The sequence below is a fragment of the Pinus tabuliformis genome, chromosome Q, assembly GCF_031772625.1.
Source record: "Pinus tabuliformis cultivar Carrire ecotype Pingquan chromosome Q, CPIR1, whole genome shotgun sequence".
NCBI lineage: Eukaryota > Viridiplantae > Streptophyta > Pinopsida > Pinales > Pinaceae > Pinus > Pinus tabuliformis.
Genome location: NC_142296.1, coordinates 799,602,744 through 799,629,146, shown reverse-complemented (window position 1 = coordinate 799,629,146; position 26,403 = coordinate 799,602,744). Strand labels below are relative to the sequence as shown.

Below are 26,403 nucleotides of genomic sequence, written 5' to 3'. Positions count from 1 at the left end.
AAATCAACAAATACAACAACCTTTCAAAATAAAAAAATAAAGATAACCAAATTTCTAAATGAAATAACAAGGATTACTAAATTCACACTGACCTCAATAAACACAATGATATGAGGAAAGCAATTCACAAATGTGATGTCATAAAATCAGATTGGAAGATCCACAAGAAAAATAGGATATTTTTATTGGATTATGTTTGTTTATTTTATCTTAAAATTTTATTTGTCAAATGATAATAACTTTGTAGTTAGAGGGCTTAATTCTCCCTCTACTTGAGTTTTATTGGCACAAGACATGTTAGCCTATGTGGCAAAAAACTGAACATGTTGAAATAGAAATTGTGATTTAATCTTGAATATCATGATCTTGAGGTGAATAAGGGTCTTATCCATAATAAAAACAACCAAAATAAATAAATAAATAACTATATATATCTAAAAAATTTACTGAAAAATGTAAAATATAATATATAAATTTATTTAGTGTCATCTCCCTTTTCCAATCAACATATGGTTAAATAGTTTTACTTGCATTAAAAAATATTAAAGTAAAAGTACATTACCACAAATATAATTCTACAACTTTCTCATGAAGTTACCTAGTTTGAATATTAATATTATAAATAGTAAATTAAAATAATACATTAATATTATTTCATATTTATTTACCATTTTTTAATATTATTTCTTCATTAAATTTAATGAAAAATTCAAAAAAGTACTACAAACATCACATTTCAATACATTACCTAACAAGTTAATATATTTACTTAGTGGATGAATAAATAAATAGTAAATAGATTTCATTGCCCAAATACTTTCATACCATTAAATAAAGTCTTAACTTTCCATTCATTTAAGAAAATAACCTTAATAAAACTTCAACTATTAAAAATAAATGTCCACTTTCAAATTTACCTATAACTATAATCAACACTATTTTGAATAAAAGGTGCTACATAGTAGCTAGTCCCTACCTCTTAGTTTATATATTGTTAAATTAAAGTAAAAATATTGATTCAAGATAGTGTTAAGGTTTAGAATCCACTCAATTTATATTTCACTGATTGGCAGCATGAAATATAAAAATAGATTTCCATGAACATTTTCAATATCTATATAATTGATTTTTAAAATATATATTATATTTTATATAGGTTATTATATTGTTTTGCAAAATTAAATAATTACAAGAATATTGCAATTAAAGAAAACATTTTTTAAATAAAATTATAGTTTTTTGAAACATATAAAATTATTAATTAATTATAATGAAATATTACATATTTTTTTTTTAGACAATGTTCGGGTGCTATGTATTGATCTGAAAAAAAGAGGAGGCAGATTGCCTTACATAAGATGCTTCAAGAGCATTTTGTTGCCAAGGAGTTACAAAAAGGGATATTTCCTTGGTTCTTACTTTGATTAGATTGTGCCTATTGCTGCTTATACTACTGTAAACTTTAACATATTGCCGACCCCAAAATTTACATTTACAAAGCATGACTAATCAATCTCAATATGGCTCATCTTTCTTGCAGTTGATCCCTCTGGATCCTGTTCAGCTTCAATTGGTTTAGCGCTGGAGGAGGAAGTGGCATCTTTCTTTTCCATCATTTGCTTGAACTGATTGGTGGCGCTGCTACTTTGCTTGTCTTCTTGCTTCTGTCGATTTGCCTTGCTGATATTAAGACCAACAGTAGTCAGATTCTCGGAAATGCTGAGAAAGTTTGGGGGAAGTCGATCAGACTGACTGTAGCTATCGCTGATTTCGCAGGAAGAAGCGCAGCGAAGCTCTGAAGAAGGCCCGCGAGTTAGCTTACGGAGATAGGCTTCAGCGACGATTCCTTTCTCTATCTTACAGCAATAGACTTCAAGTGTGGGGAGTTTAGTTTGCATAACATGAATATATAAAGAGTTTCTATGTCTGCGAGATTGGAAAGGAGAGCTGCACTTCCCGATAATTCTCTGACTCGTCCTGCACATATCTTGACCCAAATCGATTGTTTGATGGCGAGGACGATCTTCTGCGCTATGAATCCTGATTCCCATGCCCTGAACTGGTTGCTTGATCAGACTTTTGACAAAATTTCTCCCATACTTATCTGTTCTATCCTCTGTTTTACTGATTTGTTGGCTGTGGCAGATTCTATTGGGTGTGGTGCCCCGCGTGCTGTTTGGATGTATGACTTTCATGGCAGTGGTTGGATGGTTAGAGTATCATTGCAGCTGAGCTGGCCTTTAGGGCGAGCATAGGGCGAGCACAGGCCTTGCTGGTGTGACGGTCAGCTTCCTTATTGAGATCCCTTAGGATGTGGTAGTAGTGGGCTTCCTCCAGCATACCATGAAGAATTTGATTCCTGTTGTTAATTTGTTGCAGCAGAGTATTCGGCGAGTTTTTCTTTTGTTCCATAAGCCGGATTATGATCGCAGAGTCGCCAAAGACATTTACCTTTGTGATTCCCAGATTGATTGCTTGGTTGAGACCTTGATATAGGGCCAGACCTTCAACCCTATTGTTTGAGAGGTCGCCCAATCCCCATTCGAAATGCAGAATAGGCACACCATTTGCGTTGCATATGAGACCTCCTGCGCCTGCTTGGCCAGGATTACATTTTGAGGCACCATAAAAAAAAAGGCAGTATCTGTTGCATTTGCTCAACCATAGAGCAAATTCCTCTTCCTTAAGCCTAAGTTTCCAAGCCGTAGATGACTCCTTCAGGTTTGATTTTTCTTTTTCTAATTCCTGGGAGCTGATGGTGCTACTGTGTCCAAAATTAATCAAGTTTCTTTCTTCTACACTGTAATTACTGAGATTGATTTTACTGTGATTGCGAATTGTGATAGCTTCCACCGCAAGACTCATGGCTTTGTGACACATGGTTCTTGTGTTATGTCCTTTGTCTTGGAAAACTTTCTTATTTCTAGCTAACCATATGCTCCAAAGGAGTGTTAGAGGTAATGTGTTCCATATCCTCTGTGATAATTTACTCTTTTTGCTCTTCCATGGGCAAAGTTTCTTCCAGCTATGGACTGTCTCTGCTATGAGTGGTTTTGGATCCCAATCGACTTCCCCAACTGAAGCTATCTCCTTCCAACATTTTACAGCAACTTGGCAGTCTAAGAACAAGTGCTGCATAGTTTCTTCTGCTTGGCAACAAATTGGGCACCTGGAAGGGCCCAGAATGCCCCTTTTTTTTAAGTTCTCAGCGGTTAAGATTTTACCTTTCAAGAGTAGCCAGCAAAAGAATTTTACTTTTGGAGGGGCTTCCGCCTTCCAAACTAATCTCCAGTGATTCCAGATGTCCTGTGGGAAGGCGCTTTCACATAGGTGATGGTACCCTGCTTTAGATGTGTACATGGTTCCTGAAGGATCCCAGCGGTAGCTATCTGTTCCTCCTCTATATATCGGGGCCTTGCTATGCAGTTGGTTCCTTAGAGAATTGAAACTTGTTTCCAATTCCCTTGGATATTCTGGCAGAGTCCAGCCTGTCCAAACTTGGGAGGGGTTTCCCCACTGAGCGATTTGAGCTAGACACCATATGCCTCTGCTATTTAGCCAGTTTATGGCTGGAGTTGCATCTGCATTGGACCCTATAGGGCTCTGGCCTAGGATTCTGTCTCTAGAAATACTGATGCTGCTTCCCCCTCCTGGTACTTTTGATATGTGTTGAGCCATAATTGGGATTATTTTCTTACATAATTTCCAGATGTTGGAGCTGTCCCTGATGGGGATATTGGATTCCAAGAGCTTATGCCTAGTACTGTTGAGATACTTGGCTTCTAAAACTGATTTCCACCAAGCTGTGTCCCCTGTGATTAGTCTCCAAACAGTTTTAGCCCCGAGAGCTAAATTCAAAAGTTTTGGAGACCTTATTCCAAGGCCTCCTTTTTCCTGGGGTTGGATGACGGATTTCCAGCCAACCAGGTTAAATTTTTTCTTTTCCGATTTCCCTCCTTGCCAGAGGAAATGTCTAAGAGCCTTTTCCAATTTATGATGGAAAACCATTGGAGCTTGTATCAATGAAAATCGATAGATGGGAAGAGAGGCCAAACCTGATTTGAGAAGGACAAGACGTCCAGCTGGGTTGAGCCACATAGTTCCCCATTGCTGGATTTTCTTTTTGATTTTGTCGAGGATCCCATTCCATGTTTCGATCTTCAGGGGTCTTGTACTCACCGGCATACCAAGATAGATGAAGTGACTCCATTCAAGCTTGTATGAGACCTCTAATATATTTGCGATGCTGTGAATGGTGTGAGATGTTACATTCCATCCATAGATGCAACTTTTAACTTGATTAATTTTCCCTCCAGAGCAGTCCATGAATTGATCCATAATCTTTTTGAATCGCCTTGCAATGGTGTTTGAGGCTCCGCCCATCAAGAGGGTGTCGTCTGCGAATTGGGAGTGGTTGATATTCTTTGTGCCCTGCTCGAATTGGATACCTGTGATGAGACCTATTCTTCGGTGGTAGTCCAAGGCTTTGCTAAGGGATTCAGCCATGAGGATGAATAAGTAAGGGGACAAGGGACAGCCTTGCCTGAGGCCTCGGGAGGATTGAAAGGCTGCACAAGATCTTCCATTCACCAAAGGGGAAACCCAGGGGTTAGAGATGCAAGCTTTGACCATATTTATGAAGGAGGTATTGAATCCCATTTTGAGCAGAACAGCAAATAGGAAGGAGTGTCTGACTCTGTCAAAGGCGTTGGCAAGGTCTAGTTTAAGAATGAATCCTTTTTCCTTGCGACTGATGCTAGAATGGATGGCTTCTTGAACCAAAAGAATGGAGTCGGAGATGTGTCGATTGGCTAGAAAGCCTCCTTGATTTTCAGAAATTAGGGAGGGGAGAAGAGGCTTGAGTCTAGAAGACAAAAATTTTGTGATTATTTTATAAGCAGAGTTACATAAGGAAATGGGCCGGAATCTGGAAAAAGTAATGGGCCTGTTCTCTTTTGGGATAAGAGCTAAGTACGTTGAGTTGGTGAAATCCCCTAATTTGCCTTTCCTAAGGACCCATCGAATCATCTTTAGGAGATCCTTTTTTAACATTTGCCAGTACTCTCTGTAGAAACTGATAGGAAACCCATCAGGGCCTGGTGCTTTATCCGGGTGGAGGCTCCAGATGGCCTTTTGAACTTCTTCATCTTCAACTTCTTGGGTGAGTTTGTTGTTCATTCCTTGAGTAACTTCTCTGGTCATATGCTGAAGGAAACTTGAGTAGTCCTGCTCTTCTTTGTCCTCTGTCAGGAGAGTTTTAAAATGGGAAGTTGCAGCAGCTTTTATGGAGTCTTGGGTCTCATGAGTGTTCCCTTCACTATCTTGGATTTTGCTAACTGTGTTCCTTACCTTCCTGACTGTGGCTTGTTTATGGAAGTAGGAGGTGTTTTTGTCACCTTCACGCAGCCATATTTTTCTTGATTTTAACCGCCATTTGATTTCCTCGTCTCTGACTGTTTGGCGCAGCTTGGTGTATAACCTGATCTCTTCTTGTTTTGTGTGCTGGGTAAGTCCTATAGTTTCGATGCTTTGCTGTATTTCTTCAAGATTTTGTTTGATATCCTTTTTTAGAGCCTCGGGTTCCTTGTAGTTGGACTTTGCCCAAGACTTAAGAGCCTGTCTTGTTTGCTTCAGTTTGGATTCCCAAATGAAAATAGGGGAGCCTTCCACGTGCTGTGACCAAGCTTGCTTCACCGCATAACGGGCTGCAGGGATTTGGTTCTAGAGGGAGGAATATTTAAAAGGGAGGGGACCGAGGTGGCTGTGGATTTGCAAAGAAAGGGTGATTGGGTAATGGTCCGAGGCGGAAGTATTGAGAATGTCTGACTGACCGTTGGAGAAAGAGGACAGAAAGGCAGTGTTGATAAGGAAACGGTCCAGCCTTTCCATAATGTTACCGGCTCCCAACCGCCGATTAGTCCAGGTATACCTTCGGTTCTTAGGCTTCATGTCGACCAAGTCCTTCTCTTGCATGATATGCTCGAGCCGGTTTCTGAAGTGATCAGTGCCGAAGTTCCCTCCCCTTTTCTCATTGGCGTGCATGACCAAGTTTAGATCCCCTGCTAATATAAGATTGTTGTTTTGATCTTCGTCTAGGTCGGCCTCTAGAGTATTCCATCATGCTTCTTTCTCCCTGTAGTGATTTGGTGAGTAGATGTTGTAAATTTTGACTTCATTGCCATTGTCCTTGCTCTCTAATTTAACACTTATCCAATGTTGTTGTGTTTTGATGAAGCTGCAGCTCCATTTGCTGATGTCCCACAATGTTAATATACCTCCTGAAGCTCCTCTTGCTTCACTTGTGCAGCCGCTGTACTGTTTTTGCTGATCAATGAGTTTGCTGATTTCGGATTGTTCTAGCTTTGTTTCCTGTATAAGGATGATATCGGGCTTTTCACTATGAATTAGCTCCTTGAGGGCCGCTTTTTTGGAGGGGTGCCCTAGTCCCCTGCTGTTCCAAGAAAGTATTTTCAACATGATTTACCAGTGGTATGCAGAGGTGCTCGCCTCTCTTTGCCTTTGATGTTGTTTTCCTTATCCGAGATTCCTAGGATGTAGGTTTCAATCGGCGTCTGTGATCCCATTGCTATATCTTTCTGCGCGCTTTCTTCTCTGTGTTGTTTTGCCGACTTCCTACCTGGCCCATGCTTTTTTGGTATCTCGCTAGGTGCTCCATGGTCTTTTGACGAGCTTCTTGTGATCCTTGTTGATGTAGAATCAGGGGAGGGCGGAGAGGGATGAGGGGAAGAGGGGTGGAGGGGCTGATCTGCTGAGGGGTCCTGAATAGGGGCATCTTCAGATAGGGATGCGAAAGGGTTGGATGAAGGAGGGATGGAGGGATCTTCATCACAGCAACATGTGTAAGCAAAGCAAAGGCCAATGGACGATATGATTTAACAAATATGCAGATCAATAACTCTATTACTAATTGATGTATTAATTACACGATCTCTACACAGTAATAGGTGGTGATTTCTATGTTATCATGTGATCGATCTTAGACGTTGTTTACATATTTTGAATTAACGTCACACGTGTCAAGTCTCTATTTCTCTCCTCTCACATCATCTGCTGTCAGTTTCCATAATGTTGCTTCTCACAAACTAAAACACTTTCTTCCAGCCTTTCAAAACCTCATAATGCTTTTCGAGGGTAATCTTCCCAAAATTTGAACAACAATCCCTTCCATATCTCTTCTGCCATTTCCAGGTAGCGTAGTCTAAAGAAGCTATAAATTCTGGTAAGATTATAATAAAATCTGGACGTTGGTGTTATCAAGTAATGACTACTAACAATCAGCATGAATTTAGTGTTTTCTTTACCATATATTATGTTTTAGACTCTTGCATTTAATGTTATGAGAACATTAAGCTATACTAGAGTAGCAAACCCTAAACGGAATCACTAGTGATAATCAATTTGTTAATATTTATATGGAATACACTAGGTTATAAATATTTATATTGAGAATCATCCCATATTATATATATTTGTCTTAGAAATCTGAGAAGATATATACATTTGTGGTCACATCACTCAAAAATGGCACATATGTGTTTTTCTATGCTTTAAAAATAATCAACAATAGTGATAATTAATTTGTTAATATTTATATGGAATACACTAGGTTATAAATATTTATATTGAGAATCATCATATATTATATATATTTGTGTTAGAAATCTCAGAAGATATATACATTTGTTGAAAAAAATGGTATAAAAGTAATAGAAATAAATAAATAAAATGAAATTAACTTGAAATAAATAAATGAAATGAATTTGACAGGGTCAAAAGTTTTCCAACTCCATTGAATAGGGGAATTTATGAAGTAAATCAACAATTTGTTAATTCCTAATAAAAATTAAGCAAAGTAGTAGTTTGTTAATAAGAATGTACTAGTGTAAAATTTTTATTATTGCAATGATTTCAGCAATAATTTCATCTCACCTTCACAAATAATAGGCCATCAAAAAAATGAAATAATGGATCATGATTTTACTCATGAGAAAATAAGGATAATCAAATTTGTAAATGAAATAACAAGGATTACTAAATTCACACTCACCTCAATAAACACAATGATATGAGGAAAGCAATTCACAATGTGAATGTGATGTGATAAAATCAACAAATACAACAACCTTTCAAAATAAAAAAATAAAGATAACCAAATTTGTAAATGAAATAACAAGGATTACTAAATTCACAGTGACCTCAATAAACACAATGATATGAGGAAAGCAATTCACAAATGTGATGTGATAAAATCAGATTGGAAGATCCACAAGAAAAATAGGATATTTTTATTGGATTATGTTTGTTTATTTTATCTTAAAATTTTATTTGTTAAATGATAATAACTTTGTAGTTAGAGGGCTTAATTCTCCCTCTAGTTGAGTTTTATTGGCACAAGACATGTTAGCCTATGTGGCAAAAAATTGAACATGTTGAAATAGAAATTGTGATTTAATCTTGAATATCATGGTCTTGAGGTGAATAGGGGTCTTATCCATAATAAAAACAACCAAAATAAATAAATAAATAACTATATATATCTAAAAAATTTACTGAAAAATGTAAAATATAATATATCAATTTATTTAGTGTCATCTCCCTTTTCCAATCAACATATGGTTAAATAGTTTTACTTGCATTAAAAAATACTAAAGTAAAAGTACATTTCCACAAATATAACTCTACAACTTTATCATGAAGTTACCTAGTTTGAATATTAATATTATAAATAGTAAATTAAAATACTACATTAATATTATTTCATATTTATTTACCATTTTTTAATATTATTTCTTCATTAAATTTAATGAAAAATTCAAAAAAGTACTACAAACACCACATTTCAATACATTAGCTAACAAGTTAATATATTTACTTAGTAGATGAATAAATAAATAGTAAATAGATTTCATTGCCCAAATACTTTCATACCATTAAATAAAGTTTTAACTTTCCATTCATTTAAGAAAATAACCTTAATAAAACTTCAACTATTAAAAATAAATGTCCACTTTCAAATTTACCTATAATTATAATCAACACTATTTTGAATAAAAGGTGCTACATAGTAGCTAGTCCCTACCTCTTATTTTATATATTGTTAAATTAAAGTAAAAATATTGATTCAAGATAGTGTTAAGGTTTAGAATCCACTTAAATTAGATTTCACTCATTGGCAGCATGAAATATAAAAATACATTTCCATGAACATTTTCAATAACTATATAATTGATTTTTAAAATATATATTATATTTTATATAGCTTATTATATTGTTTTGCAAAATTAAATAATTACAAGAATATTGCAATTAAAGAAAACATTTTTTAAATAAAATTATAGTTTTTTGAAATATATAAAATTATTAATTAATTATAATGAAATGTTACATATTAGGAAAACAAATAGAAAACTATTTTATAAATACAGAATTTTCATGAATCTATTGTTTTATTGTTTTTTTTTTTGACAGAAAAGGTTAGTATGGTATATTGATTCTTGCCAGAAGTGCCTCAATTCAGGTTACAAAGAGATAGGCAGAGCTGAGATTTCTCCTCGGCCCGGAACCAAATGGCTTGCCCACTAGTGAGCCTGAGAATTTTGCAAACTATATTGCGAGTAATCTTCTCTATCTTTCCTAATTTGCAGATAGAAACAAACTCCTCCAATAAAAAACAATAAAACATTTTAATGAGACACTTAAGGGATGGGATCCCAGCCTTCGTATCTGTCTCTTAGAAGAACTCCAAGAGGGAGGATAACTGCTTTATTGGCTTCAGCATCGGCTTCTTTGTTGTTATCTCTCTTAACAATTCCATACTCTGAAAGGAATTTACCAGGGATCTAATTCTGCTCATCAATCTTGATAACCTTAAATCTGAAGGAGAAGAATTGTCCACAATGGCCTTTATAATAGACTGGGAATCCCCAAATACTATTGCATCTTTGATACCCAGAAAAATTGAGCCCCTTGGAGAAGAGCCAGAGCTTAAGCTTGAATGCTAGTATTGAAGCCCACTCCCAGGCCTATCTAAATTGAGTTCTGCCCTCTGCACTTTTGACTACTCCACCTGCTCCACTTTTGACTACTCCACCTGCTCCAGAAATACGGATTGCCTTTTGTTGCCCCGTCAAAAAAGAGAGCATTTCTTGCCTTCTTGATGCAAAACTTAAAGAATTATGCAGCCTTAAGGCGAATTTGCCAGTGTTTTAGAGGAGAGGGATGCCTGACTATATCAATGAAGTGGAGATCAAGAGAAGCGCCCCATTCAGCTTCTTGTTCACTAAGATCTACCCTGTTTAGCCGATCTCCCAAATAGTCTTTTACATGGCTTTTAATTTTTACCCAGGTAATCTTGGGACCACTCTTCTTGTCTCTTAATATCCTTTGATTTCTTTCCAGCCATATATGCCACCAGATTAATTTGGGAAGGACAAGCCAGGCTTCTTTGATATGAGCATTCCGAGGAGTGCCACTAGGGTACGTTAGCTTCCAGTTTGAGAACAAGTCTGAGCTGAGATTGGGGGCGAAGTCAATGCTCCATGGGGTTAAGGCCTCTTTCCAAGTTCAGCAGCAAAATTACAGAAGAGAATCAAATGGAAGGCATTTTCTTCGTCTTCCCCACATAGTGAGCAACTAGAGGGCCTCATATAGCCTCTTTTCGAAAGCCTATCGTTCTCTCATGGCAAAGAAGCCAACAGAATGAGTCGATTTTAGGGATCCTTGTCTGAAACCAAATCCCCTACCAAGGCTTTTGATGAGGAGGAATATGAGGATGCAGAGAGATCTGCCTATAACCCCATCCCTATTTTCTGCTATTCAATAGGGCTTTGCCTTTTAAGAGGGATAGAAAAATAACCTAATGTTTGGAAAGGTTCTTAGTCACCTCTAACTTTTCCCAACTCTGCCAATCACCATTCTCCCAATGTAATATGTCCCACATGAGATTCATATCTTTAATTTAGATTAGGTATTCTTTTGTTTTTCAAGTAAAATGTATTCCATTACAGTATCTTAATGCATATTTATAACATTTACATGGCAGATACACGATAATCGATTTATTCAATCGCTTCATTTTCACGCTACAAAATTAATTTATTCAATTACACAGTAATTTCACACCATAAAGAGAAGCTGTTTTATATTTATATTTCAAGGGTTCATCACAGCAACATGTGTAAGCAAAGCAAAGGCCAATGGACTAGATGATTTCACAAATATGCAGATCAATAAGTCTATTACTAATTCAAAACTAATTGATTTATTAATTACACGGTCTCACACAGTAATAGGTGGTGATTTCTCTGTTCTCATGTGATCCGTTGTTTAGGTATTTTGAATTAACGCCACACGTCTCAAGTCTCTATTTCTCTCCTCTCACATCATCTGCACTCAGTTTCCATGAAGAAAGAATGTTGCTTCTCACAAACTAGAACACTCTGCGCTAACATTTTCTTCCCGCCTTTCAAAACCTCATAATGTTTTTCGTGGGTAATCTTCCCAAAATTTGAATCAACAATCCCTTCCATATCTCTTCTGCCATTTCCCAAAATTTGAATCAACAATCCCTTCCATATCTCTTCTGCCATTTCCAGGTACCGTAGTCTAAAGAAGCTATAAATTCTGGTAAGATTATAATAAAATCTGGACGTTGGTGTTATCAAGTAATGACTACTAACAATCAGCATGATTTTAGTGTTTTCTTTATCATATATTTTGTTTTCTACTCTTGCATTTAATGTTATGAGAACATTAAGCTATACTATAGTAGCAAACCCTAAATGGGAAAGGAAACGCATGTTTAAATCCAAAAAGTCACATCACTAGTGATAATCAATTTGTTAATATTTATATGGAATACACTAGGTTATAAATATTTATATTGAGAATCATCCCATATTATATATATTTGTCTTAGAAATTTCAGAAGATATATACATTTGTGTTGTGGTCACATCACTCATAAATGGCACATATGTGTTTTTCTGATGCTTTAAAAATAATCAACAAGAGTGATAATCAATTTGTTAATATTTATATGGAATACACTAGGTTATAAATATTTATATTGAGAATCATCACATATTATATATATTTGTGTTAGAAATCTGACAAGATATATACATTTGTTGAAAGAAATAGTATAAAAATAATAGAAATAAATAAATAAAATGAAATTAACTTGAAATAAATAAATGAAATGAATTTGACAGGGTTAAAAGTTTTCCAAATCCATTGAATAGGGGAATTTATGAAGTAAATCAACAATTTGTTAATTCCTAATAAAAATGAAGCAAAGTAGTAGTTTGTTAATAAGAATGTACTAGTGTAAAATTTTATTACTGCAATGATTTCAGCAATGATTTCATCTCACCTTCACAAATAATAGGCAATCAAAAAATGAAATAATGGATCATGATTTTACTCATGAGAAAATAAGGATAATCAAATTTGTAAATGAAATCACAAGGATTACTAAATTCACACTGACCTCAATAAACACAATGATATGAGGAAAGCAATTCACAATGTGAATGTGATGTGATAAAATCAACAAATACAACAACCTTTCAAAATAAAAAATAAAGATAACCAAATTTGTAAATGAAATAACAAGGATTACTAAATTCACAGTGACCTCAATAAACACAATGATATGAGGAAAGCAATTCACAAATGTGATGTGATAAAATTAGATTGGAAGATCCACAAAAAAATAGGATATTTTTATTGGATTATGTTTGTTTATTTATCTTCAAATTTTATTTGTCAAATGATAATAACTTTGTAGTTAGAGGGCTTAATTCTCCCTCTACTTGAGTTTTATTGGCACAAGACATGTTAGCCTATGTGGCAAAAAATTGAACATGTTGAAATAGAAATTGTGATTTAATCTTGAATATCATGATCTTGAGGTGAATAGGGGTCTTATCCATAATAAAAATAACCAAAATAAATAAATAAATAACTATATATATCTAAAAAAATTACTGAAAAATGTAAAATATAATATATAAATTTATTTAGTGTCATCTCCCTTTTCCAATCAACATATGGTTAAATAGTTTTACTTGCATTAAAAAATACTAAAGTAAAAGTACATTTCCACAAATATAACTCTACAACTTTATCACGAAGTTACCTAGTTTGAATATTAATATTATAAATAGTAAATTAAAATACTACATTAATATTATTTCATATTTATTTACCATTTTTTAATATTATTTCTTCATTAAATTTAATGAAAAATTCAAAAAAGTACTACAAACATCACATTTCAATACATTAGCTAACAAGTTAATATATTTACTTAGTAGATGAATAAATAAATAGTAAATAGATTTCATTGCCCAAATACTTTCATACTATTAAATAAAGTTTTAACTTTCCATTCATTTAAGAAAATAATGTTAATAAAACTTCAACTATTAAAAATAAATGTCTACTTTCAAATTTACCTATAATTATAATCAACACTATTTTGAATAAAAGGTGCTACATAGTAGCTAGTCCCTCTCTCTTAGTTTATATATTGTTAAATTAATGTAAAAATATTGATTCAAGATAGTGTTAAGGTTTAGAATCCACTCAATTTAGATTTCACTCATTGGCAGCATGAAATATAAAAATACATTTCCATGAACATTTCAATAACTATATAATTGATTTTTAAAATATATATTATATTTTATATAGCTTATTATATTGCTTTGCAAAATTAAATAATTACAAGAATATTGCAATTAAAGAAAACATTTTTTAAATAAAATTATAGTTTTTTGAAATATATAAAATTATTAATTAATTATAATGAAATATTACATATTAGGAAAACAAATAGAAAACTATTTTATAAATAAAGAATTTTCATGAATCTATTGTTTCTTTTTTGGACAGAAACGGTTAGTATGGTATATTGATTCTTCGCAGAAGTGCCTCAATTCAGGTTACAAAGAGATAGGCATTTCTCCTCCGCCAGGAACCAAATGGCTTGCCCACTAGTGAGCCTGTGAATTTTGCAAACTATATTACAATTAATCTTCTCTATCTTTCCTAATCTGCACATAGAAACAAACTCCTCCAATAAAAGACAATAAAACATTTTAATCAGAGAGTTAAGGGATGGGATCCCAGCCTTCGTCTCTGTCTCTTAGAAGAACTCTGAGAGGGAGGAGAACAGCTTTATTGGCTTCAGCATCAGCTTCTTTGTTGTTATCTCTCTTAACATGAAGGAATTCCAGACTCTCAAAGGAATTTATCAGGGATCTAATTCTGCTCATCAATCTTGATAACCTTAAATCTGAAGGAGAAGAATTGTCCACAATGGCCTTTATAATAGACTAGGAATCCCCAAATACTATCACATCTTTGATACCCAGAAAAATGAGCTGCTTGAGCCCCTGGAGAAGAGCCAGAGCTTAAGCTTGAATGCTAGTATTGAAGCCCACTCCCGAGGCGTATCTAAATTCAGTTCTGCCCTCTATACTTTTGACTACTCCACCTTCTCTAGAAATACCAGGATTTCCTTTTGTTGCCCCGTCAAAAAAGAGAGCATTTATTGCCTTCTTGATGCAAAACTTAAAGAATTATGCAGCCTTAAGGCGAATCTGCCAGTGTTTTAGAGGAGAGGGATGCCTTACTATATCAATGAAGTGGAGATCAAGAGAAGCGCCCCATTCAGCATCTTGTTCACTAAGATCTACCCCGTCTAGCTGATCTCCCAAACAATCTTTTAGATGGCTTTTAATTTTTACCCAGGTAAACTTGGGATCGCTCTTCTTGTCTTTGAATATCCTTTGATTTCTTTCCAGCCATATATGCCAGCAGATTAATTTGGGAAGGACAAGCCAGGCTTCTTTGATATGAGCATTCCGAGGAGTGCCCCTAGGGTACGTTAGCTTCGAGTTTGAGAACAGGTCTCAGCGGAGATTAGGGGGGGCGAAGTCAATGCTCCATGGGCTTAAGGCCTCTTTCCAAATTTCAGCAGCAAAATTACAGAAGAGCATTAGATGGGATGCATTTTCTTCGTCTTCCCCACATAGCGAGCAACGAGAGGGCCCCATATATCCTCTTTTCTGAAAGCCTATTGTCGGTAAAATATCTTTGATGGCAAAGAAGCGAGCAGAATGAGTCGATTTTAGGGATCGTTGTCTGAGACCAAATCCCCTACCAGGGCTTCGGATCAGGAGGAATATGAGGATGTAGAGAGATCTGCCTATAACCCTGCGAAACTGAGTAGCGCCCAGAGATCGGACGCCATCCCCGATTTTCTGCTATTCAATGGGGCTTTGCCTTTTAAGAGGGATAGAAAGATAGCGTAATCTTTGGAAAGGTTCTTAGGCACCTCTAACTTTTCCCAACTCTGCCAATCACCATTCTCCCAATGTGATATGTGCCACAGAGTTTTAAAACCAGCTATGTCCATCCAATCTTTCAACAAAACCACGGAGCGATCATCAACTACGGGATCACAACCCATAATACGATCATCCCAAATTTTAATGCGCTTGCCATTTCCAGGGATCCAGTGCGCATGGAGATTAATTAAGGAGGAAGCTTTTGCGCACAGTTTGTGGATCATCGTTCCAGAGGTTGTATTGGGATTGTCGAGACAGCGTGTTCTCTGCCCACATAAATATTTTTTCCACAACGCTAGCTGAGCCCAACCTAGATTTGGGGCAATTATCCTCCATAACAGTTTTGCACCCAATGCGATATTTTCTTACTAATGTTCTTGAAGTTCAAGCCACCTTCCATTCTGGCCAAGGAGATTATATCCTAGCTTAATAGAGGGATTTTCTTCTCATTTGCTTTGCCGCCTTTCCAAAAGAAATTCCTTATGTAATCCTCCATTTTCCTCATGATGCCAATAGGAGCCATCATAACTGTAGACTGATAAATGGGAAGGCTCTTCAAGACAGCTTTTATAAGCACTCTCTTGCCAGCCAGATTGAGCCAATTGAAGCCCCAGGAGTGGATTTCGGACTTAAGTTTTTCCAACAGAGGCAGCGAGTCTTTGTTGAGAGTCCTTTTTTGGAAAAAAGGAAGCCCAAAATACTTGAAGGATGACCATGAAGAGGAGGTTGAAAAGCCAAAACAACTAGAGATGGCTTGGAGCGATCTGGCATTAGAGTTCCAGCAGTAGATATGACATTTGCCTTTATTGAGGCTGCTACCAGAGTCTTCACAATAGTCATCCACCACATCTTTAAATCTTTTAGCTGATGGCAAGGAGGCTGCACCCAACAAGAAAGATTCATCCACGAATAGCGCATGGTTTGTGTTTTTGACACCTCTTGTGATGTTCAATCCCATTATTTCTTGATCTATGTCTCACCTTATGCAACAGAAATCTATGTCTCACCTTATCAAAAGCGCTTTCAAGATCTAACTTGATAACCATTCCTTTCTCTTTCAGGGTCAATCTTGAGTGGATCACCTCTTGGACCAGGATAAAATTGTCCACAATCTGTCTTCCCTGAATAAAACCTCCCTCATTCTCAGGAATAATGTCTGGTAAGATGGTTTTCAGTGTGTTTGTGATCACTTTTGTTATTAGCTTGTAGCCTATATCGCAAAAGGAGATAGGACGAAATCTGGGGAAGGAATTGGCACCTTTTTCCTTAGGAATAAGGGCCAGGAAAGCCGAATTGGTGCTTCCCCTATCTGTGTTAATTGTAAATCCCAAGAGGAAACACTTCAACACCTCTTGGACTCTTGCCCCTTAGCCAATCAATTGTGTTAGAAGGCAAGCTTCAGATGTCAAAGAAGATGCAGACTTGCGGACGACATCACCAACTCATTGCGCCATTGGCAACGGAATCCATATAAAAGTGAAATTCTCAACCATTTATGGAAAATAATCCCCGGGCTCCTCTTATGGAGCGTATGGAAGAAAGGAACAAACGCATATTCAAAGATCAATGCTCCCCGCTAGAAAGTATCTGGAGCACGCTCTGTGTGAATCTCAAAGAGATGCTGATGCTCCTCTCATGGACAAAGGAGGACATTCCAACTCTAAACAATGAGAAAGCCATTTGGGAGAATTGGCACATGCAACTCCCTCAGGAATCTCACAACAAAGTCCCTCCTAAAAGCAGCAACATAAAAAAGGTCTCCTCGACTACCCCTCCAAAGCATACCTTCAAGCTTAACTTTGATGGAGCCTCAAAGGGTCCTGGAAATGCAGGCTTTGGCAGAATTTTTAGAAATCATGAAGGCACACCCCTTCTGATCTACTATGGAAACATTGGGTGGGACACCAATAACTCGGCTGAGTTAGAGGGTCTATGGCAAGGTCTCCTTCTTTCATGGAAACACAACTTCCACCCCCTAGAGGTGGAAGGAGATTCCCAAATCCTAATTAATATGGCCAAGCAACTCCTAAATGGATCTCATGCAAGGAAAATAGCCACCATTTGGAGGCTTGAAGCAAGACTGGAAGCCATTGAACAAGCGCTTCACATAAACAGGGCCATCACCTTCAATCACATAAAGAGGGAAGGCAACAAGGTCGTAGACCTTATGGCCAATTTAGGAGTGGAAAATGAGAATACTCTACTCACAGGGACTCTAGACATTATATCGAATCATGATCAGGCACAGGAATGCACTCGTCTGGTTCAAAACGATGCTGCCCCCCGGATGCGGGTGCTTGAGGAGATGGGACGGGCGATCACCCACGGCCACCTGCCTGCCATGCGCAGAGGAGCTATTTACACATGGGAGAAGGGACACTCTTAGTTGCACGGGATCAGAATTAAAGGCATACAACAGAGGAGCATAAATGCTTCGTTCACCTTCGCACGCGAAGCAGGGTCAAGCTCCTCAGCTCCCATGAATGCCACAGTAATGGCGGGAGAACCTCGAGGCAAACGTAGATGTGTTATATATGGCTGCGGTATGGGACTCACAATGAAAATTCAAGGTCTGTTCCGTTTGTTTCTGCAGCGCTGCTGGTCGCTCCAAACTTTTGTCTTTCTGTTTGGGCCACTCCCCCGCCTGCATATGGTCTTTCCTTGGCTGTTCTGGGATTCAATTTCGCTGTGAGCTCTATCTCGGCCTCAGGCATAGAGACTCTGTTGAGCCCTGCAATCATGGTTCGGCCTTGACAGAGAATGCTCAGTTGTCGAGGCACCTCTCGAGGTGGGTCCTCGCGCCCTCCAGTCGATGAAGACTCTCCCCATCACTGCCATTGCCACTACCCTCGCACTCAAGGAGCAAGCCTCCTTTGGTCCAGCCAATTTCTGGATGCCAGCGCTCCTGGGTCCTCTTCCTCGCCCTCCTTTGGCTCAACAATCTTTAATTTCAACAGTTCTTTGAACCGTCCCCAGATCAACGCCCATGTTTCGGTGCTATTCATTGAGGAAACCCAAGATGAGGGCGATTCCAGAGCCCATCGGGGGACGACGCCAACTGATGGCTCTGCAAGAGCCATGGAGACACCCTCTGCAGATCCTGTGAATGTTTCGGATAGGCCATTTTCTGGTCCCACGAGCGCTAGGGAGACGATGATCCGCTAGAACGAGGATGTCAAGATGGAGCCCTTTCCGATAGCTATGGAGGAGGCTCAGGACATGGCAGAATTCGGGTGGTGTAGGGTAGTGGAGGAGGATCCGGAAGACTAGCTGTGTCTTCTTATCACGTCTCTGCATCCCAATAGTGAGGGCATTTGGTAACTCTTGTTTTTTCGGATATGCTCTTGTGTCAAAGCTATGGTGTTACTGTCTGTGTCAATGCTGTTGAGATTTTGTCTGTGTTTAGGTTCTAGGACTTTTTTTCTCTGTGGTTGGGAAAGTTTTTGGCTCCCCTGCGCGGGATTAGTTTGCTGCTCCACTGGCGCCCCTATGTGGAATTGTTTTTTGGTCTGGTTCATCCTCTGAGACTGCGGACTCTGCTGTTCCACGCTGCCACCACCTCCAGGAAGCTGGTTCTTCTTGTCATGTAATAATATAATCGTTCTGTGATAATGTAAATAATAGAATAGTTTTATCGAGACAAAAAAAAAGAAATAACAAGGATTACTAAATTAACAGTGACCTCAATAAACACAATGATATGAGGAAATCAATTCATAAATGTGATGTGATAAAATCAGATTGGAAGATCCACAAGAAAAATAAGATATTTTATTGGATTATGTTTGTTTATTTTATCTTAAAATTTTATTTGTCAAATGATAATAACTTGGTAGTTAGAGGGTGATGGCCCAGCCCTCCAACGTGGCGTGCCGTGTCAACTGGGCAGAGTTAATGCGACTGACGTTGGTGTAAATGTGAGTGTACAGGCCTCTAGATTTTTCGGAGGGTTTGTAACCGGCGGTACCGGTTGGGAAACTCCACCTGTGGGTTCTGTCCGGCAAGTCACTCCCGCCTTTTGTCAAGCCAAAACCTCGGTTGTGTTGGTCATTTCGTCGTTTGCTGTGTTAAACCCCGGCCCTGCTCTGTGGAGGGTTTTATACTTACAGTTTCTTCGTTCCGGCGTTGAGTTCTCTGGTTCCTCCGGCCTCTCGCTAGTCTGCGCGTTGGGATTCCTGTGAGAGCGACATACTGTTGGTTTCTTACGCCATCATGCGTTTCATTTGCTGTTTCTTCGTTTGTTTTCCGTCGAATAGTTTCTTTCCACACAGTCTTAACTTGTAATGGGTTCTGTAACAGGTTCTCTTCGGCTTCACGCTTCAATAAACCACTTCGTTTCAACCTTGTCTCGAAAGTAAGCTCTGGTTCAATGCCAGACTCTGTCGTTGCTTCTTCTCTAGGCTTTGACAAATTTGTTCCTTGTTCTTAAGGTTATGGGTATCGGTGGGTTTTTCCAATGCTGCCTCTGCAACTTCAGGTGAGAGCCACAATCTAAGGCTCGTTCGTTTGTTGGCTTCCGCTTTATTTGTTTTTCTCGCTTTTCTTTGTGCTAATCCATGCCCACACTCGCTCTTGCAGGTTGCTTCAGGTGGCCGCCGAGGGTTTATACTTCCTGCGTTTCTGGGGATAACCCGAACCCTCAAGCCTTATATCGGGTAGGGTCCTTCCGGCGTTGTTTCCGCTTATAAGTTTGTAAAGAAATGGAAGTTCTTTTCTGTAATAATTTATAGTCACCTGGGTTATGGTCGACCGATATTCCACTCTGTCATTTAGTGCTTGTCTGTAGGTATTCGTTGTTCTGTAGGTTGCAAATGAAACTGTATGGTCCTCTGTCGGTTCTGTCAGCCGTTTGTGGCTTCCACTTCGCTTGTAATGGTTTCGTTTTGTAAGGAACTCGCTCTAGCGAGCATGTTATGCTCAGACAACTTCTATTATGCGCTTATTTATATTGATTTAGTTAAATGAACTACTGTGTTGTCATTTCCAGCTATTACATGTCTTTCTAAAAGTACAAAATACTCGTATATTCGTTACCTGGTTATGTTTGTCGAGGTCGGTTGTCCGCCTTCCTTTCTGTGTGGAAATAGCTGCCTGTAGCGGCGTGTGCTCTATTGGTTACAGCTTACTATCTTCATTTATAGGCTCACTGTAATTATATGCTTACAGTACTATTATTTCAATGGATGCAATCACAGATAATATTAACCGAATGAATTAATTTAGCAGTGGTTCAAAATAAACAATTTTATTACAGAGGAATGTTTCTGTGTCTCTCTTCTCTCGAGGGGTCTCTCTCTCCTTTTTTTCTCCTTTTTTTAACATCTGGGAAGCATAACTGCTTCCACTTCCAGTTGAACTGTCTAACCAGAATTATTACAACTGCCAACCAGTTTGTTTTCACTAAAATGCTAATTTACTGTTAACTAATTTCTAAACTAAAACAATTCACAGTTTGCAATTTCTATGGTCTCTAACGACCTTCTGGGAAATAAACAAATAATAAAGAAAATTAAAACAAATGACAAGTTTGATAACCTGTCCAGCTATGCATGTGTTCTCTGCTAGTTCTTGTTCTCTCCATGAGACAGTCAACCACCTTCTGTCTCCTCGGAGCTGGATGCTCCTGCATCAGGCTCCCGGGGTGGCAAAAAGTCATGGCTCCGTTCCATGAGATCGTCGACAGAATAGCCTGCTTTCTGTATCTGTGTTGCGTTGAGCCACGAACTGTCCTCTATCGGACGGTTCTTCCACTTGACCAAATATCACAGATATTCCTTCCTGCGTGTGCGCCTAGCTACCTGTGTGTCAAGGATCTTCTCGATCTCAAGGGGTTGTGCCACTGGCATCTGCCTCATCCACGAACTTTCCTCACAACTGGTGTCCCGCGGTGGCTCTGCTGCTGTATCGTCTCTCGGATCAGCGACATAAGGAAACAGATCTGCCACGTTAAAAATGGGAGAAATACCAATCCCTGGTGGCAACTGTAACTCATAGGCGTTCGCAGAAAATTTGCGAATGATTTTACAGGGACCGATCTTCTTAAATTTTAACTTGCTGTACTCCCGTTTTGGAAACCGCTCCTTATGTAAATACGCAAGGACTTCATCTCCAACGTTGAACTGAACTTCCCGGCGCTTGGAATCAGCTCGCTGTTTATACCTTTGACTGCTGTCCTGTAATTTCAGCTTGACCTGCTCATGTAAATTACTCATTGCTTGAGCGAAATCTTCTCCATCAGCACTTCGTTTTTCGAGCTTCCCCAAATCTCGTAATTCATGCACTCCGCGTGGATGCATGCCGTACAAAATCTGGAAAGGACTATAACCAGTACTGCGATTAGGTGAATCGTTATATGCGAATTCCGCCTGAGCTAGTACACGGTCCCACGTCCGGGAATTCTCACCTGTTAAACTCCGAAGCAAGTTCCCCAAACTCCGGTTTACAACCTCCGTTTGGCCATCAGTCTGCGGATGATAGGCGGAGCTGAACTGTAACTGGGTGTTCAACTTTTTCCACAGGGTTCGCCAAAAATGACCGGTGAACTTTACATCCCTGTCGGAGATGATGGACCTTGGAAGCCCATGTAATCGAACAATCTCAGTGAAAAACAAATGTGCTATATAAGTAGCATCACTGGTCTTCTTGCAAGGTACAAAGTGCGCCATTTTTGAAAAACGATCTACCACAACCATTACTGAATCGAAACCCCGCTGTGTCTTAGGCAAACCCAGAACAAAGTCTAAACTGACGGAGTCCCATGGTCGGTTCGGAACGGGTAATGGTAAATACAGACCTGTATTCTGACTGTGTCCCTTTGCCAGTTGGCAAACCTTGCACCTACTCACATACCTTTGTACATCCCGCTGTAATTTTGGCCAAAAATAGAAATGTCGTACCTGTGCTACTGTCTTATCTATACCGAAGTGTCCAGCCAAACCTCCACTATGTTTTTCCTGAATAATGTTTTCTCGCATAGAGCAGTTGGGAATACACAGCTGTCCTCCCTTAAACAACAATCCCTCCTGTAAATTATAGTCCAACCACAGACTGCTGTTCCTCAACAGAGGGTTTTGACAAGCCTCATAGGCTTCCTTAAAATCGGCATCTGTTTGATACAGCTCTTTCAGGTGTTCAAAGCCTAAAACCTGCATCGTACCTTCCTGTAAGAGTAGAATCCTTCTACTCAGCGCATCTGCCACCTTGTTTGCTTGCCCACTAATATGTTTTAGTACAAACGTGAAATTCTGTAAGTACTCTACCCATGCTGCATGCTTATGGTTCAATTTATGTTGCTGCATAATGTACTGTAATGCAGAGTTATCCGTAAACAAAACAAATTCATTACCCAACAGATAATGTCTCCAATGCTTTAACGCTTGTATAATTGCATAGAATTCTTTGTCATAGGTTGAGTATTTCTGTCTACTCTCGTTCAGCTTTTCACTGAAATATGCGACTGGTCTATCCTCCTGACTTAGTACTGCCCCAATGGCCGTACCACTGGCGTCACAACGAACCTGAAAGGGTTTGTTGAAGTCAGGCAGCCTCAATATCGGCCTTTCGGTAATCTTCCTTTTCAAAATCTGAAAACCTCTTTCCGCTGCTTCAGTCCAGTGAAAAGGCTGATTTGTCTTCTTAATCGTATCCAGCATAGGTGCGCAGATCTCACTGAAATTCCTGATGAATTTCCTGTAAAAACTTGCTAGTCCGTGGAAACTGCGGACTTCAAATAAACTTCCCGGAGAAGGCCAGCTAACTATAGCTGCCACCTTTTCTGGGTCCATCTTTAATTCGTTTTCTGCAATTACAAAACCCAGATACACTAACTCCCTCTGAAAAAAAGTACACTTTTTCAGATTGATCAGCAATTTGTTTTGCTGCAGCTTCCTCAACACACTGCGAACATGTCTGAAATGTTCTTCCTTAGTTTTACTAAAAATCAAGATGTCATCCAAGTAAACTATTACGAATTTCCCAATAAATTCCTTCAGTACCTCATTCATCAAGCGCATGAACGTACTGGGAGCATTGCTCAACCCAAATGGCATCACCAGCCATTCATATAAGCCTTCATTCGTCTTGAAAGCTGTCTTCCACTCATCTCCTTCCCGAATTCGGATCTGGTGATATCCACTTTTCAAGTCAATTTTCGAGAAATAAGCCGCCCCACTCAAACAGTCCATCATATCGTCCATTCTCGGTAAGGGAAACCTGTACCTAACCGTAATTTTGTTAATGGCTCTAGAGTCCGTGCACATTCGCCACTCTCCTCCTTTCTTTGGAGCCAAAACGGTTGGTACTGCACAGGGGCTCATGCTCTCTCTAATCAATCCTTTGTCCAACAACTCCTGGACCTGTTTCCTGATTTCTTCATGATCCTTGGGACTCATACGATAAGCTGCTTTATTTGGCAGACTTGCCCCTGGTATAAAGTCAATGCAGTGACTAATACCTCTCCTGGGTGGAAGTTCATCCGGAAGGTCATCCACCACAATGTCTCCAAACTCCTGCAGCAGCTTTTGGATTTCCTCGGGAAAATCTGAAATCTGTGTATGCAATATCACTGCTTTTGGTCTTCGTATGACAGCAAAATTTACTTCACTGTCCTCAATCTGTTTTATAAATTCCTTTCCGCCCATCAGCAATGCTTTCACCCCACTGGCTTCTGCTGCACTTTCCTCTTTGATGGGTACAAGCGTGTGCTTGATCCCATCTTTGACAAACTTATAACAATTTGTTTTCCCGTCATGAACTGCACTTCTGTCAAACTGCCAGGGTCGTCCTAGCAATATATGACAGACATCCATCGGCATAACATCGCAGATAATTTTGTCTTTATACCTGCCTATCTGAAACTCCACCTCACACTGTTCGTCAACTAACAGTTGGTGTCCTTTCTGCAGCCATGACACTTTATATGGAGTGGGATGTTTCAACTTTCTCAATCCAAGTTTCTCCACCATCTCTACAGCCACCAAATTGTCGGTACTTCCACTATCGATGATCAGCTTGCAGCACTTACCTTGTGACTTGCAAACAGTTCGGAACAGAGCTTTTCGCTGGTCAGGTTCTGCATTTTCCTTTGCTGGTTTTAACAACACTTTATTCAACACCAAAGCTTCACCCGTCTCTGGTGTGTTCTCCACCTCCTGAGGTGTTGCCTCAGCATCCTCTGGCTGAGCAACATACGCTCCTCTTCCACCTACCGGTTCACCTTCAGGACAGTCATACGACTTGTGTCCTAACTTGTGGCAACGATAGCACTGGACAGTTCCCCTGCCCCGACCACTTCCTCGCCCTTGCTGAGCTGGTCGTCCTCCTCTAGTGCTATTGTCCCTCTCTGCTGTGCCAGCAGACTTAGAACTGCTGCCTTCTTCACTGGAACCTGCACTTCTACCTCTGCCAAAAACCTTACCTTTTCCTCTGCCAGTTCCGCCTCCTCTCCTGGCATTCTGTTTTCTGTTAATTTTCTCCTCTGCTTTCAGTGCAAACTGATAAGCTTCATCCAAAGTTCTGGGCGAGAGGATACCGATTTCATCCAGGATTTCCCCCCTCAACCCATTTACAAACCGGGCTGTCTTTTCTGGGGTATCTTCCACGTACCCTGCTCGCAGGTTCAACTTATAAAATTCTTCTGTAAATTCCTTAACAGTCATCCCTCTTTGTTTTAAATTCTGCACCTGTCTATACAACATGATCTGATAGTCTTTCGGCAGAAACTTTTCCTTCAGTTTTGCCTCCATCCTGGCCCACTTCTTTATAGGCTGTTTGTGTTGCCTCTTCCTTTCCGCCTGAACGCTGTCCCACCACAAGGACGCATGTCCTTTCAACTTTGTGGCGGCGAACTTCACCTGCTTATCCTCACTGGTTTCCTCAAACTCAAAATATTTATTCACTTCACTCAACCAATCCAATAACACATCTGCAGACAGACTTCCGTCATAAGTGGATAGCTCATGCTTTGGCTTATGACTAGACAGCAAAACTGACTTTAATAACCGGAGTTCCGGTGTCACCCCTTCAACCTCATCTTCTGGTTCTGCCACATCCTCATCACTATCATCTGCTGGGTTCCTCCTTCCCCCAGCTTCTACCACTGCTAATCTTTCTCGCAAAACGCGAATCTCCTCGCGGAGTCCCTCTTCTGCTATTCTCCGAATCGCTCTTCCTCTTCCTCTTCCTCCTCTACCACCCTCCATTTCTCCTATTTGTCAACCTGGCTCTGATACCACTTTTGATGGCCCAGCCCTCCAACGTGGCGTGCCGTGTCAACTGGGCAGAGTTAATGCGACTGACGTTGGTGTAAATGTGAGTGTACAGGCCTCTAGATTTTTCGGAGGGTTTGTAACCGGCGGTACCGGTTGGGAAACTCCACCTGTGGGTTCTGTCCGGCAAGTCACTCCCGCCTTTTGTTAAGCCAAAACCTCGGTTGTGTTGGTCATTTCGTCGTTTGCTGTGTTAAACCCCGGCCCTGCTCTGTGGAGGGTTTTATACTTACAGTTTCTTCGTTCCGGCGTTGAGTTCTCTGGTTCCTTCGGCCTCTCACTAGTCTGCGTGTTGGGATTCCTGTGAGAGCGACATACTGTTGGTTTCTTATGCCATCATGCGTTTCATTTGTTGTTTCTTCGTTTGTTTTCCGTCGAATAGTTTCTTTCCACACAGTCTTAACTTGTAATGGGTTCTGTAACAGGTTCTCTTCGGCTTCACGCTTCAATAAACCACTTCGTTTCAACCTTGTCTCGAAGGTAAGCTCTGGTTCGATGCCAGACTCTGTCGTTGCTTCTTCTCCAGGCTCTGACAAATTTGTTCCTTGTTCTTCAGGTTATGGGTATCGGTGGGTTTTTCCAATGCTGCCTCTGCAACTTCAGGTGAGAGCCACAGTCTAAGGCTCGTTCGTTTGTTGGCTTCCGCTTTATTTGTTTTTCTCGCTTTTCTTTGTGCTAATCCACGCCCACACTCGCTCTTGCAGGTTGCTTCAGGTGGCCGCCGAGGGTTTATACTTCCTGCGTTTCTGGGGATAACC

The 26,403-nt window shown here is 39.3% G+C and overlaps 1 protein-coding gene across 1 annotated transcript; it reads right to left on the bottom strand.

Annotated features, from left to right (window-relative positions):
- Positions 1-21,142: 21,142 nt before the first annotated feature.
- LOC149221892 (uncharacterized) lies at positions 21,143-25,579 on the bottom strand. The gene is made up of 7 exons (XM_089387510.1): positions 25,287-25,579; positions 24,134-25,178; positions 23,735-23,992; positions 22,686-23,212; positions 22,460-22,595; positions 21,916-22,333; positions 21,143-21,783 (listed from the first exon to the last, which is right to left on the bottom strand). The coding sequence occupies exons 1-7, from the start codon at positions 25,577-25,579 to the stop codon at positions 21,143-21,145; spliced, it is 3,318 nt and encodes a 1,105-aa protein (XP_089243636.1).
- Positions 25,580-26,403: the final 824 nt, after the last annotated feature.